The sequence below is a fragment of the Panthera pardus genome, unplaced genomic scaffold (genome assembly GCF_024362965.1).
Source record: "Panthera pardus isolate Hobbes unplaced genomic scaffold, ASM2436296v1 HiC_scaffold_22, whole genome shotgun sequence".
Classification (NCBI taxonomy): domain Eukaryota; kingdom Metazoa; phylum Chordata; class Mammalia; order Carnivora; family Felidae; genus Panthera; species Panthera pardus.
The window spans coordinates 52590276-52605157 of NW_026526788.1; the positions used below are offsets into that span (position 1 = coordinate 52590276).

Below are 14882 nucleotides of genomic sequence, written 5' to 3' on the forward strand. Positions count from 1 at the left end.
AGAAAAGATTGTTACTGTCTTGGGATTTAACCCCAGGGGAGGCAATCATTAAATAATTGCACCTGGTAAATATGATTGTAAATTGTTAAATTTTTTGAAAGTATTTGGTACTGTGAGAAAGTATAAGAAGTAGACCTAATTCAGAGAAAAATTTATATAGATTAAGAATATGAGGTAGGGTCTATGCATGAATGAAGTGGATACTTTTGATTAACTTGACTATAACCCACAATGCTACTATAACTACCTGGTTGGAGAAGTCAGGAAGGCGTCCATTTGGAATTGCAAATGTAGCTGCCTCTGAAAGCTGCATAGAACCTTTGATCCTATAATAGACTTTGTATAACTTCAAGAGAAATTGCTTCTTGGTTGGAAGAGGATTTTCCACGCTTGGTATGAAGCAGATGTTCTAAATCTTATGTGTGCTTTTGTTTTGTACTTACTAAACACCTGTTATATATTGGGCCCCGACATAGGTTCCTTACAAATGCAAATGCATAGAGGAAAAGATCAAAATGTCCTCTTAAGTTTTTATAAGGGTATCTCTGAAATCTTTTACATCACTAACAAAATACAGAGTATTTCCAGAGCATCAGGCAATCAGAAAGAGTTGAAGTACCCCAAAATAGATCTAGAATGTCCTTTTTAATACATTCTATATAAATATCCAAATGAGGGTATCCATTCCTAAGAGTTTAACATCTTAAATCCATAGGTGTTAGAAAAGCTCCAGATTGAAGAGTACTAGCCTCTGCTTCAATGGTGAGTTATTGAGGAACAGATGAATCTCTAGATGTAAAGGCCTTGGTCTTTTTCAATTTGGATAAAGGCTTAGCCCACTTAAAAAAAAAAAGATGAAGGCTCTTTATGGATTGCGTGTGTCTTTGTGCACACACACACGGCTTTGACCTCAAGGCCTCTTAATGCTAGTCTTGAAAAGAGATCTATACCTCCAAATAAAAGGATTCAGGGAAAATCGTGTGGATATATCCATAGAACAGTATTTTCGTATCTCTCTCTTTTTTTTAAGTTTATTTATTTATTTTGAGAGACAGAGTGAGAGTGTGCAGAGGAGGGGCATAGAGAGAGGGAAAGAGAGAATTGCAAGCAGCTGTCAGTGTAGAGCCCAGTGCAGGGTTCTAACTCATGAACCCCTGAGATCATTACTTGAGCAAAAATCAAGAGTCAGACGCTTAACTGACTGAGTCACGCAGACGCCCCAGTGCCTCTTTTTAGTTTAGTTTTGTTGTTGTTGTGGCTGTTGTTTTTGTTTGTTTGTTTGTTTTCTTCTGTTTTTGTTTTTGTTTGAGAGAGAACATGAACAAAGGAGGAGCAGAGAGCAGGGAACAGAGGATCCAAAGCAGGCTCTGCTCTGACAGCAGCAAGCCTGATGTGGGGCTTGTACTCACAAACTGTGAGATCATGACCTGAGCCAAAGTTGCTCAACAGACTGAGCCACCCAGACGCCAACCCAGTGTCTCTTTCTGGATGCTATTTTGCCTCTGTGAATTGGTCCTGGTTTTAATAGACATAAGGTATCAGATAAGACTACTTTGCCCATATGTAATTCCAGGAGCGATGATTAGATACTACTTTATATAAAAGTGAGGTGACGAATGTAGAGGGGCATTTGGTCCTAGAGGCTTATATCCCATTGCTGCCAACCACATGTAACAATATAAGTCTAAGACTCAAGAATTCTAATAAGACCCTCGACTCCCAGGCATGAGTTCTTCATGATCAGAAAAACCACTAGATGGTGCTCTTAGTCATTCCTTCTAATGACACAACTGGTGCACTTCAAATACTTTCTTTGCCTAGCCAAAACTTGAGTTCTACCTAGCTACTTTAAATCTTCAGCTCTAGCAAGAAACAGAATCATAAGGAATCTCTTCAATATGCAGACTATTTCCAGTCATTTTATTTAGTTACAAAATTATTCCATTTTATATGCCCCTGCTTTGCCATCCACAGGCAGTCTTCAGACTAGCCTCACCTCCTCACCCTCTCTTTCAATCATTTGTCAATTCTTTTGGTCTTTTTGCTCTTATGACTCTTTCTTTCCCTTTCCCCCCACCCCCTGACAATTCTACATGTCCTGTGTAGATGTTGTCCAAATAATGCACATTCCCTACCCCACAGTAAAAATAGCTGTCTGCCTAGGACAAGATTGTTTAAGGACTTATTTCCTCTGTATTTAATTTCAGGGAAGGTTTTGTACTTCCATGCCAGGATATATACTTACAGTCTGACATCCTAGCAGTCTTTGTACTCCCATACCAAATCCTGCACGTCTTTATTTAGATCCTGAAGGCAAATTGCTTTGTTATATATACAAATAACTTGTGTTTTTATCTACAAATATTCTTTAGTATCTTAAAACTTAAGAGATGGATAATTTGGGAGACATTTTTTGGTCATTATAATCACAGTTTACATAGCATGTATTATTTTTTGCTTTCAGTTTTCTTCTAAATTAATTCAGACTTGTCCTCTTCCTGGTTAGGTTGATATAGCAGATGTTTACTCTGTTATTTTAAATGACCTTCCCAGTAAGATCAGACATCTCCCTTTCTAGTCTTTCTTTTAGGGTATTTTAAAACTTTGGATCATTTATTATTATGAAGTTCCATATTCTAGCATAAAATAAGAGGAAATGAGTATGTCATGAAGTTATTTTGCTTTCAAAAAATAAATGGTCAAATTGGACATTTAAGAGAAAAAAACCCAGGGGTGCCTGTGTGGCTTAGTAGTTAGGTGTCTGACTCTTGATTTCAGCTCAGGTTATGATCTCCCAGCTTATGGGATTGAGCTCTGTGTAGGGCTCTGTGCTGATAAGGCAGAGCCTGGTTAGGATTCTCTCTCCCTCTCTCTTTGCCCCTCCCATCTCTGTGCTGTTCCACATGTGCGCGTGCTCTCTCTCTCTCTCTCTCTCTCTCTCAAAATAGATAAATGTTTAAAAAAAGAGGGGAAAACCCCCCAAAGTTTTATACTAGCTTTATTTAAGGAAAAAAAAAAAGATTAGGCTCCTGGGTGGCCTAGTCAGTTAAGTGTCCAACTTTGGCTCAGGTCATTATCTCATGGTTCGTGAATTAGAGCCTCTCATCGGGCTCTCTGCTGTTAGCACAGATTCCATTTAGGATCCTCTGTCTTCCTCTCTACCCCTTCCCCCCTCTCAAAAATAAATAGTAAACATTAAAAAAAATACTTTAGGGGTGCCTCGCTGGCTCAGTCAGTGGAGCATGAGAGTCTTGGTCTTGGGGATGTAAGTTCAAGCCCCACCCACGTTGGGTGAAGGTATTACTTAAAAACAAAATCTTTTGGGGCATCTGGGTGGCTCAGTTAAGCCTCAGACTCTTGATCTCAGCCCAGGTCATAGTCTCACAGTTGTGGAAGTGAGCCCCATGTCAGGATTCATGCTGACCATGGAGCCTGCTTGAGATTCTCTCACTCTTTCTGCTGCCTTTTTCTGACCCCCCTAAAAAAACAAAAACAAAAAACAAAACTTTAGAAAGCCCAGAAACTTTTTTTTTTCCTGGAAACTATGTTTAAATTTTATTGGAAGACCAGGATCAATGCGTGTTTGTTTGTTTGTTGGTTGGTTTTTAATTCATTTTGAAAGAGAGAAAGATAGCACAAGCAGAGGAGGGGCAGAGACAAAGGGAGAGAAAGAGAATCCCAAGCAGGCTCCCTGCTGTCAGCACAGAGCCTGATGCAAGGCTTGAACTCATGAACCATGAGCTCATGACCTGAACTAAAATTGAGTCTGATGCTTAACCGGACTGAACCATCCAGGCACTCCCAATTCGTGTTTTTTAAAAATACCCCTCATGGCATGGCTAAGTGACACAGACACAGATATCATAATAGGAAAGTAGGATTATTAAATAGAAATAGTGAAAAGATGACTGGAGGGAAAACCTAGAAACCCCAAAATATGACAAATCATATACAAAATGAGGATCTGGATGAGCCAAGAAGAAATCTGAAGATAATACTTAAAGGGATTCCAAAAATTAATATTCAATGCTTTAAAACTTCAGAGGTTGAAATCTATCTCTAAAATTATTGGGACCATTGGGGCACCTGGGTGGCTCAGTCGGTTAAGTGTCCAACTTCAGGTCATAAATTCGCCTTTGTGAGTTCAAGCCCCATGTCGGGCTCTGTGCTGACAGCTCAGAGCCTGGAGCCTGCTTTGGATTCTGTGTTTCCCTCCCTCTCTGCTCTTCCCTCGCTCACGTTCTGTCTCTCTCTCAAAAATAAATAAACATTTTTTAAAATTAAAAAAAAAATAAAATTATTAGGACCAATAGGCAATATTAATAGAAATGAATTTTTTTTTTTTTTTTTTTTTTTTTTTTTTTTTTTTTGCTGCAAAAAGGTGATTTTATTAAAGCACAGGGACAGGACCCATGGGCAGGAAGAGCTGCACTGCAAGTGTTGGGGGATGACCGTTTTATGGAGTCGGCAGAGAAATGAATTATTTTTATTTTCATTCATTCATTCAACCCATTTACTGGATATTTCCGATACACCAGACATGGATTATATAAAAGTAAAAGAAATGATCTCTGCGTCTCACAAGTTTCTTGTTTAGTGGAAGAACTCAACAATTTAGTTTTAATTAGTAAAAACAATACCCCTAATGTTTTTGAGCCATCCTCAATTATTTTGAAATAAATGTAGTATATAAACACAGAATGTTTTAGTTCTACAGTCCATTAGCCATATGTGGCTATTAAACTTAAATTAACTAAAAATTCAGTTAAGTGCAGATACATAACATTTCCATTATTGAATAACATTCTATTGGACAGCGCCATTCATGAGCTAAACAACAAGCTACATAATATATCAATTACCAAGACTGGATAGCATCCCTTTAGAATTTATTTGTTCATTTGTTCAGTTTTCCTTCATTCATTTAAGAAACTTCTATTGACTACTCATTACATGTCAGGCATTGTGCTAGGTGATAGGGATGTGGAAATGAAAATATATTCTCTACCCTAGGGAGTTCCTGGTCAGGTGGGAAGACCCAGACAGATAAACAATTATAAGATAGCAAAATAGGTGGTGTAGAGAGGCTAACCCAGCCTGTGGGGTAATGAAGATGATTGAATGGAAGGATAAGTAAGAGTTATCTGATGGAAAAGAAGAGGAGAAAGGCAAACAATTAAAAGATAGCAAAATGGGTGGTGTGGTTAGCCTGTGCACAGGAAGTTGCAGTGAGAACAAGGAGAGACTCACCCAGCTTGTAAGATAATGGAAGTTTTTCACTGAAGGTGATGATTGAATGGAAGGATAAGTAAGAGTTATCTGATGGAAAAAAAGGGGAGAAAGGCTGCTCCAGGCAGAAGGATAACAGAAACTATGGAAAGGGACTGTGGCATATGCAAGGAAGTGCAGGTAGTTTGGTATAGAAAGAGTTTAAGGTGCTCCTAGGGAAGTGGTAAGAGATGAGGCTAAAGAAATAGGCACAGGCCAGATTATAAAGGACCTTTTTTGTCTTGCTTTATTGTGAAGGTGATGGGGAACCATTGAAAAAAATGTTAAACTATGAAGTGGCACCAATCACATTTATATCTTACATAAATCACACAGGGAGTAGTGGATGGAAGAGTGGCACAGAAGAAGCAGAGGGATCAGAAAGGAGTGTGTGTTAACATCCAAGCAAGAAGATAGCTTGGACTAAGGTAGAGTCAGATTCAGACTCAAGATGTTTCAGAAGGTAGAGACAACAGGACTGAGTGAATTTGAGTTTTAAAGAAGAAAAAAATATGAAGCCATTGAACAAATTGAATAGCATATAATTACAAATGGTCCTCGGTACCAGATGACTATCAGATTGCTAAATTGTCTTCTATCCCTAGAACACATTTGAGAAGAAGCCTGAGAGCTATAAATTAGTAAGTGGCACTTCCATATTAGTTAGGTTCTTGTGAGAGATAGGATAAAAGATAGAGGCTAAATATTTGATCAGATTCTGGATCAATGGATTGAATGCTAGGAGATCTGAATTAGCTATGTGATCCTGGGAATGTCACGACATGTTTAATTTTTTAATCTATGAAATGAAGTACTGAGTGGCTTTTAAAAGCCTTCAGGAGACTAGTGAAAGTATTTCAAAGGGAGTTTCTCTTCTAGCTGCAAGATTTTATGATCCATCATCTGCATGTCCTATTTACTAAAATAAGTTATTGTGATGATCAAAGTAGGTGGTGTGTGAGAAAGTGCTTTGTAAACTGTGAGGTGCTATTTAAATGTATGGTACTATTATAATTTTGACACTAAGCTCTTTGGTTTGATGCCAAGTAATGGGGCTTAAACTACAGTGCCTTAAATAGGAACTTCTGAAAGAGAAGAAAATGGCAGATTATTTTCAGTCCAGAAAAATTCTGGTAGATTAAGATATTAATCTTAATCTGGGAGAGAAATCTGGGAGAATTAGATAATAATTGAAATTGAGTTTATTTTTATGCCTGATATATAAAGTAAGTCTCCTTGTGTTAAAGGAAGTATTTATTTTCTGTGTATGGGTATGTATACGTGGAAATGGTAGAAGCTGAGCTAACATTTACAGCCTTGGTGGGAAACCATTAGGGATTCATAGTGAACTGTTACTTGGAAACAGTAGCCTGAGATTGTGGTCAAAACAGCCAACAATATACTGGGTGGTCTTAAGAAAACTACTTTTTACTCTTTAAATTAAAAAGTACTTTTGGGGCACCTGGGTGGCTCAGTCAATTAAGTGTCTGACTCTTGATTTTGGCTCAGGTCATGGTCTCACAGTGCTTCAGATCAAGCCCCACGCTGTCCGTGCAGAGCCTTCTTAGAATTCTCTCTTCTCTCTCTCTCTGCCTCTCTCCTGACTCACACACACACTCTCTCTCAAAATAAGTAAACATTAAAAAAATACTTTTACTTTTAATAGGTTATTATAATTTTGTTTATTATTTTTCAATTAAGACCTGATGGTACTAGAGAAAGACAACTCAATTACTGGGGACATGGTTGGGGGTGATGGGGTTGCTACAGTATGAAAGTATGCTACTCTTCGCTGTACGAAAAGGCAATGATGTGAATGAATTACACTAAATATTGAGAAGTGTGGCTGGATTTGCTCAGTAAATCGTAGTTTTCTGGAAATAGGGGGCCTGAGAAAAGTGAGTCACCTATCTATCTAATGAGTCACCTATCTAATGGCCGTAACTACATATGTAGTTAAGTACATAGCAGAGAACCAAGAAATAAAGGGAAAAAATGATACACCTCTGAGTAGCAAAAAGGTTACTCTTACTAGAAAAGTACATATACTCAAAGGCATATATAAAACCCATTTACCTTACTTGTGGGAGAGGCCCCTGCTCAGGCTGTATTTGCTCTTTAGACACAATTCTAGTAGTTGATTAGCTGACTAGCCAGTTTAAGACTATAAAAGGTAGCATATTAATAAGATGAGTGAGAGAGCAGGGAATAAGAATTGATGTTAAAACTGCAAGAGAGAAGGCAGAAAAATTATAAAGGCTAGATACAAGAACCCAAACAGCACAGCATTCTGAGCTATTTAAATAAATAAATAAATAAATAAATAAATAAATAAATAAATAAAGGACCTTAATACTGCGGCAGCCCTGGGAATGTATTGTACTGTACAGAATAAAAAATGTTCTTAACAGTAATCCAGAGAATTAAGAAATGTTTGAATAATATTTAGAATACTCAAAAAAAAAGTTTAAAACCAAAGGAAGTATTATGTTACAGTTTAAAATTCCATCAAAAAATACTTAAGATTAAAAAGTTTTAATGCTTAAAGCAAAATTAACACTATCTTTAAACAAGAGCAGCAACAAAAACTTATTTTGACATTTTCATTCCCTAAAAGCGCCAGATAAATTAAGCTATGCTAAGCTTTCATGTATTTAAATTCAAATACATGATTCTGAGCCTTTCTAAACTATATTTCACATATAATGCACTGAACTTAGAATTATTTTTGTTATTCCAAGAACTATATATATAGGTTGAAAATTTAAATGGCTTCTAAAATACTGACTTACATAAATTCATAAATGAAAAATCTGTAATGTTTTTTAGGAAAACTCAGATATTAATGAGGAGAGAGAATGCTTGCTGGCATTCTTTTATCAGAGAAGCTTTCATGTAAAGTGAGAAGGTCTTTTTTGTGAGATAAAAGTCTTTTGTCTTCAAAATAACTAATACTGGAATTGTCTTCAATGTAACTAAACAAGCTATGTTACTAGTATTAAAAATTTTCAAGTAAAAAAATTGTTGAAAAAAATTTTTGAAGTATTTTTCAGTTTTAGAGTATTTTTTAGTTTTTAAAGAGATGAGATTCCTTCTATGGAAAAAAATTATTAGACATGAACAGACATTCCTGCATCATCGTCATTTTGCTACTTAGAACACTTTACCTGTTGTCTGCATATAAAGCTGACTTTTTATGTGTCTGCCCATTATTGCTTTTAGCTAGAGGTAGGATTTTTATAAGCATGTTCTGTAACAAAGGAGAATTTTTGAAATATGTTGACAGCCATGGAATTGGTATAGTTTCAAAATGCTTCTATAATCATTCACCTAAGGCTAAATAGAGTCAGAAAAATTTTCTTGATTGAAGTATATTACTACTCTTGAACTTTTTCTGGGATAACCATTCTAAATTTATTGTAATTAAGGATTACAGTGATTAAACGGTAGATTAGAAGTTTAAAATTATTAAAATATTTGTGGTAATGGGTGTGGAGAGCATTCTTAGTAGTGGAAATTGAAGGCCATAAATAGCCTTCATTTGAAATGATTATGTGTAAATATTATAATACATTTGTAATGAGTAGAAATTAATTTAGTGGCTAAATCCTTGTATATTTCACAATCTTGTTTTTATTCTTTTTTTTAAAATAGTGTTTGCCAGCTCTGAGCCCGTGCCAGGATTCCAGGGGGATACCCTGCAGCTAGCATTCATTGACCTCAGACAAGTAAGATGTAATAATGTAGTTCTCACTTATTGCCATCAACTGTTGTCTTTTTTTTTTTTCTAATGCTACAGGAATGCTTGCTCTTTTGCCTTGAAACAACCTTTCTTTGAAAAATTGCTTCTTTGATAACTATGAGTTTGGCCCTTCTCTCTGAACTTCTGTTTCTATTTGGTGTCTCAACCTCATGGAGCATTCTCATTGGTGAATATCTAACTTGGTCATTACCTTCTAAGCACATGACTAAATAACTTTATACTTTGGTGTAATGACACTTGAAATTTGAGTTCTTTGGGTTTTTTTTTAATGTTTATATATTTATTTTGAGAGAGGGAAAGTGCATGTGTGTCAGGCAGGGAAGATGTAGAGGGAGGGGGAGAAAGAGAATCCCAAGCAGGCTCCACACTCAGCATGATCTTGATCACAGCCTGAGCTGCTGTCAAGAGTCAGATGCTCAACTGACTGAGCCACCCAGGCACCCCTGAAGTTTGAGTTATTTCTTAATGATTTCATGGTCCTATATGAAAATTGGTGATATAATTAGTGTCAGGACCCAAGTCAAATGTAAATTATTACAATGTAGAAAGGAGCCCCTTGCTTAATATTTTGCCAGTGATAAAGAATGCTTTTTTAAAATGTTTATTTATTTTGAGAAAGAGAGAGCACGCACACGTGCGCATGCAAAAACAGAGAGAGAGGGAAAGAGAGAATCCCAAGCAGGCTCCAAGCTGTCAGTGCAGAACCAGATGTGGGGCTCGATCTCCTGAACCCATGAGATCATAACCTGAGCCGAAATCAAGAGTCAGATGCTTAACTGACTGAACCACCCACGTGCCCCAAGAATGTTTTTTTCAGTAAATTATCTGTATGCCTCCAGAAAAAAGGATAAAACTACTTTTAAAAAGGTAATTATACATTAACATAATTCTTTTCTGGTCATGTAACTCTGAGTAAGAAATATGATAATTTTTTGGGGCGCCTGGGTGGCGCAGTCGGTTAAGCGTCCGACTTCAGCCAGGTCACGATCTCGCGGTCCGTGAGTTCGAGCCCCGCGTCAGGCTCTGGGCTGATGGCTCGGAGCCTGGAGCCTGTTTCCAATTCTGTGTCTCCCTCTCTCTCTGCCCCTCCCCCGTTCATGCTCTGTCTCTCTCTGTCCCAAAAATAAATAAAAAAAAAAAACGTTGAAAAAAAAAAAATTTAAAAAAAAAGAAATATGATAATTTTTCAAAGTTTATTTAAATAGAGAGAGAGAGAGAGAGCAGGGGTGGAGCAGAGAGGGAGGGAGAGAGAATCCCAAGCAGGCTGTGCACCATCAGCATGGAGCCCAATGTGGGGCTCAAACTCCCAAACTGTGAGATTGTGACCTGAACCGAAATCAAGAGTCAGATGCTTAAACCACTGAGCCACCCAGGTGCCCCAGTATAATATCTCCTAATCATTTTTAATCTCTTCTAATCATTTTACTACTCTTTGACATTTCTACACTTGTCATTTTATTTAGTTCCTATTACCCTTTATCCATGTCTCCCATATTTTTTCTTATTATTTCTTTCTTCCTCTTTCCCCCCTCCTCCTTTTTTTTTTCTTAATCTTAAGCTTAAGGAGTTTAATAGAGCTGAGAGGCACAGGAGTATGGAGGGGGGGTGGATCCAAGGTAGAGGGCTCAGGGATACAAAATTGACAACAGGAGTGACTGCTGCCCTTGACAAGAAGAACCAAATGGAGATGGAATTAAAACAAAGCCACTGTGGAGGTACCTAGCTGGCCGTGTGATTATTGATCCAGGGGTTCTGAGTTCAAGCTCCACACTGGGTATAGCGATTACTTAAAAATAAAATCTTAAAAAACAACAACAACACTGTGATTAATGTTTATTAATGGTCCCAGCCCCTTTGGGGATGGAGATGACTGGGATGGGGCCCCACCATTGATATAAATAGACTCTACCAACAGTGATGTTTAGAGCAGGACCAATTTCAGCAGTTAAAGAATTGTGATTTCAGTAAATGTTTGAGAATAGAGGTGTTTTTGCTTTAATTCCATACCAGTGTTCTATAAAGATGTATTACTATGTACTGATTATTTGGAGAGAGGTGATGTGGTTGAAATAGACACAAAAATAATATAAGGGAGAGTTTAGTTCTTGTGGAGCTTAAAACTCTTTTAGAGAAACAAAACACCCACAAACTGCTTAGGAATACTTATAGAACAGTGAGTCATGTAGATATAAATGGTATATCTTCAAGTTAGGTTTTGAAGGAAACTGAAAAAATTATTCCTGTCTCCCAATTTTATCTGTAAAGCACTGAACATATATGTTAATATTTATTTCTGTATGCAGTCAATACTCATGCGTTATGCCACACCAGGAACAATGTTATGGATGACCTAGATCTGTAAATGGTTAGCCTTACTAAGTTGGAGAAGATAGTAGAAAATGAAGAAGGTAGACTCTGAACTTTTATTCTAGTTTACTAGAAGGTATTCTTTCTGTTGAAGGTAGGTCTATTTCTTTTAGGAATTCTGTCGCAGTCTTATTGCCCTGAATAAGATGATCTGATACAAAAAATGGAGTCCTTTAGCAAGCTGGAAATAGGCTTGGTTGTATGTTCATTTCTCAGTTAGGTTACAGCCATGTACTGGGGTTAAGTTTCCCTGTTACAAGGACATGAATATGTTCTCCAAGCTAACGAGTATGTAATTTGAGGATATCTCCCATTATATACGAATAATCTGTTCCCAGAAAATTTGAAATTTATTATGTGATACTTTCTCAGTTTTGTATGAATTTGTATGGTGTTAACTAGTTGGTAATCTCGTTGAAGAGTTGTGAATAGGACCACATAGTTTTTGAAACTATGGGTAAAAATTCTGTTCTTTGATTTGTTCAGATAGGTGGTTGGCTCAGTGCAGATTAAAACTCTGATCCCAGGTACTTTCTTCCTTCAAAGACACCAAAGAAGGCCTTTTTACAACCCTATGTAAAGCATTCCCTCATGGAATTACTATTAAGGCATACTTAGAAATATTAATAAAAATCTCAAGTCTTTTGGGTTGAATTTACTTTTCATGTAGGTGCACTTACAGACATTAAGTCCTGGTTGACTCTTCCTCATTAGTGTAACTTTTTAAGAAACTTTTAAGTGAATAAAAAAAATCTATCGGAAATATTTAGAATTCTGAAATCTATTATGACACATGTAAAGCTGTTAAAGATTTATATAGAAATAACTATTTAATATAAAACACAGTTTTTGTGTGCCTGGGTGGCTCTGTCAGTTAAGCGTCCGACTCTTGATTTCAGCTCAGGTCATGATCTCACGGTTCGTGAGTTCTGCACTCTGCGCTGACAGTGTGGAGCCTGCTTGGGATTCCCTCTCTCCCTTTCTCTCTGCCCCTCCACTTGTTCTCTCTCTCTCTCTCTCTCTCTCTCTCTCTCTCTCAATAAATAAATATTAAAATAAAAAACAACTAAAAAACCACAGTTCTAAAGTATGATATTTAGAGGCACCTGGGTGGCTCTGTCAGTTAAGCATCTGACTCTTGATTTCAGCTCAGGTCATGATCCCCTGGCTTGTGGGATCGAGCCTGACTTCTGACTCTGCACTGGCAGCATGGAGCCTGCTTGGGGTTCTCTCCTTCTCTGCCCCTTCCCCCCTCTCTCTCTCTCAAAATAAATAAATAAACTTTAAAAAAGTATGATACTTAGTATGCAGTGGAAGTTACTAGTGGATAAATTTTAATGAGCTCATTTTTAATGTATTATCCTAGTTTTTAAAAGGAGGCTAAAATAATTTTCCGTGATTATTAATGTTAAAAATTAATCATGCTTTATTTTTGTACTTTTGTATCCTGAAACAAGATGCTATTAATTTTTGTCTTTAGCTGCCAGACCACTGAGACATACTTGAATTTTACGGTATTAGAAGCTTGGATTTAATAACTTGACAAAGATAGTTATTTTTCATATACATTTGTTTTTCAAATTAATCTGTAAACAGTTAAGTGGTGAAATGCCAAGTATAGGAATTGACTGAAAATAAAATTAGTCTTTGATGTTTCATATGAGGTGATAGAAGTTTTTGTATCCGATGTCAGTGTTATTTAAATAAAGATGTCTTAAAGTTTCAATAATGTTTTAATGTTCCTGACTTCATAAAGACATTTCATGGAATATTATTTTAATACCTTTTATATGAAGTACTATATTACCAAACATAAAGAGGGTGCTAACACTTTTATTTACATTTCAGTTGGGTTTCTGCACCTTTCCTTCTTTTTTTCTAGTCTGTGATCCATTTCTGTCTTAATAGGGTGGCTGACAGTTCTTTTCAAGTATACTTAGAAAGGCAAAAGAGCCCTTTTCATAGTACTTATAAGGGGTCATGCTTCTGTTTTTTAGTTTGAATTTGATACTGCTTCATGAATTGCTGGGTATGAAAGATTAGGAAGTAGGTCCAGTGGTCAAATTTTACCTGCCCACCCGGACTTTGCCCTGAGGTCAAACTCCTGATATTTGCTGTTCTGAATAGAGGAGTTGATGACAAGTATGAGCTGATACAAGAGGAAAGTTAGAACCATATCAAAGCTGAAGGCAGGAGAATTGGGACTCAATGAGAGACTGTAGCTAAAAGATGGATCATCAGAATTGCCCTCTTTTAAAGAAAAGGAAATAGCTGACCTGTGAGTGAAAAGACTTTATCATCCTGCCAATCACATGCTTGCTAATGGAAGCCAGTTATCTCAACAACATCTTAAGGTCTTCTACCCCATGGACGATGCAGAGGACTAGTGGTACTGGGACTGCATTATATGAAGGTACTGTCTCAGTCAATTTTAGATGTGCTGTTTTAATATAATATGTATGTGTAAACTTTTTTTGTAAGTAGATCCTATCATCCTCCTACCCCCAGTTCTGAAATTAATTCACTGAACGAAGAACTTTGGAAACTTACACATGTCTATTTTCTATAAAGACCGTCTATTTTGTTAAATAATCTTTCAAATGGATTTCAAATGAATTGTAAAATTTTTTGACAATGTATGAAAGCCTTAAAGAATTCCAGCTTTTTTTATTATAATACTCTCTAGATGGTATACAGAATTCAGTGATCATTTTTTATAACTAATTTTTTTAAGTAATCCAACATGTGGCTTGAACTCACAACCCCAAGATCAAGAGTTGTGTACTTCTCCAACTGAGCCAGCCAGGTACCCCTATAACTCATTCTTAATACACAGAAATATTTCACTAAATATCATTAGAAAAGGAAGTGTCCCATGTAAGTGAATTTTTCAGGTAACTAAAGATTAGTTTTTAATCACCAAAACTTTTAAAATGTAGCCGATTTTGTGGGAAACTTCAAAATCTAAATCTCATCTTTATAGCTTCTTACTGAACCCAACTCTCACAGTAGACTGAGCATCCATGGCTTACTAATCCTAATACTAAAGCCTCTTTACCTGATCCTGTTTCACTTTCTGATAAATTAGACTGTAAGATATCATTGCTGCATTCAACAAATGTCTTGATAAACTTTTAGACAATATTAAGAAGTTTAGGTAGGTTGGATGGTAATGCAATTAGGTGGATTTGAAGCTAATAAAACGATCTCTTGGGGCACCTGGCTGGCCTAGTCAGTAGAGCATGTGACTTGTGATCTCAGGGTTATGAGTTCAAGCCCCACATTGGGGATAGGGCCTACTTAAAAAAATAATAATAAGTAAATAAAAATAAAACGGTCTTTTGCCTAAAGAAGTTGGCTTTGGATCATTACTACCCTTGGGCAGTATTTATTTCTCAAAGTGTCTTTCCAGGGAACACTGATTTCTCAAGATGAGAAAAAATTTCTTTAAAGGCATTTCCAGGTCAGCTAAGTTTCGGAAACA

General features: G+C 36.6%; 1 protein-coding gene across 4 annotated transcripts in view; it reads left to right on the plus strand.

Moving 5' to 3' along the window:
* EXOC6 (exocyst complex component 6) overlaps positions 1-14882 on the plus strand; it is a 224344-nt gene that overhangs the window by 177322 nt on the left and 32140 nt on the right. For all 4 annotated transcript variants that reach the window (XM_019445097.2, XM_019445095.2, XM_053909731.1 and 1 more), the window contains one exon: positions 8923-8996. In XM_019445097.2, coding sequence (XP_019300642.1) covers positions 8923-8996 — 74 coding nt within the window. The remainder of the gene's footprint in view (positions 1-8922; positions 8997-14882) is intronic.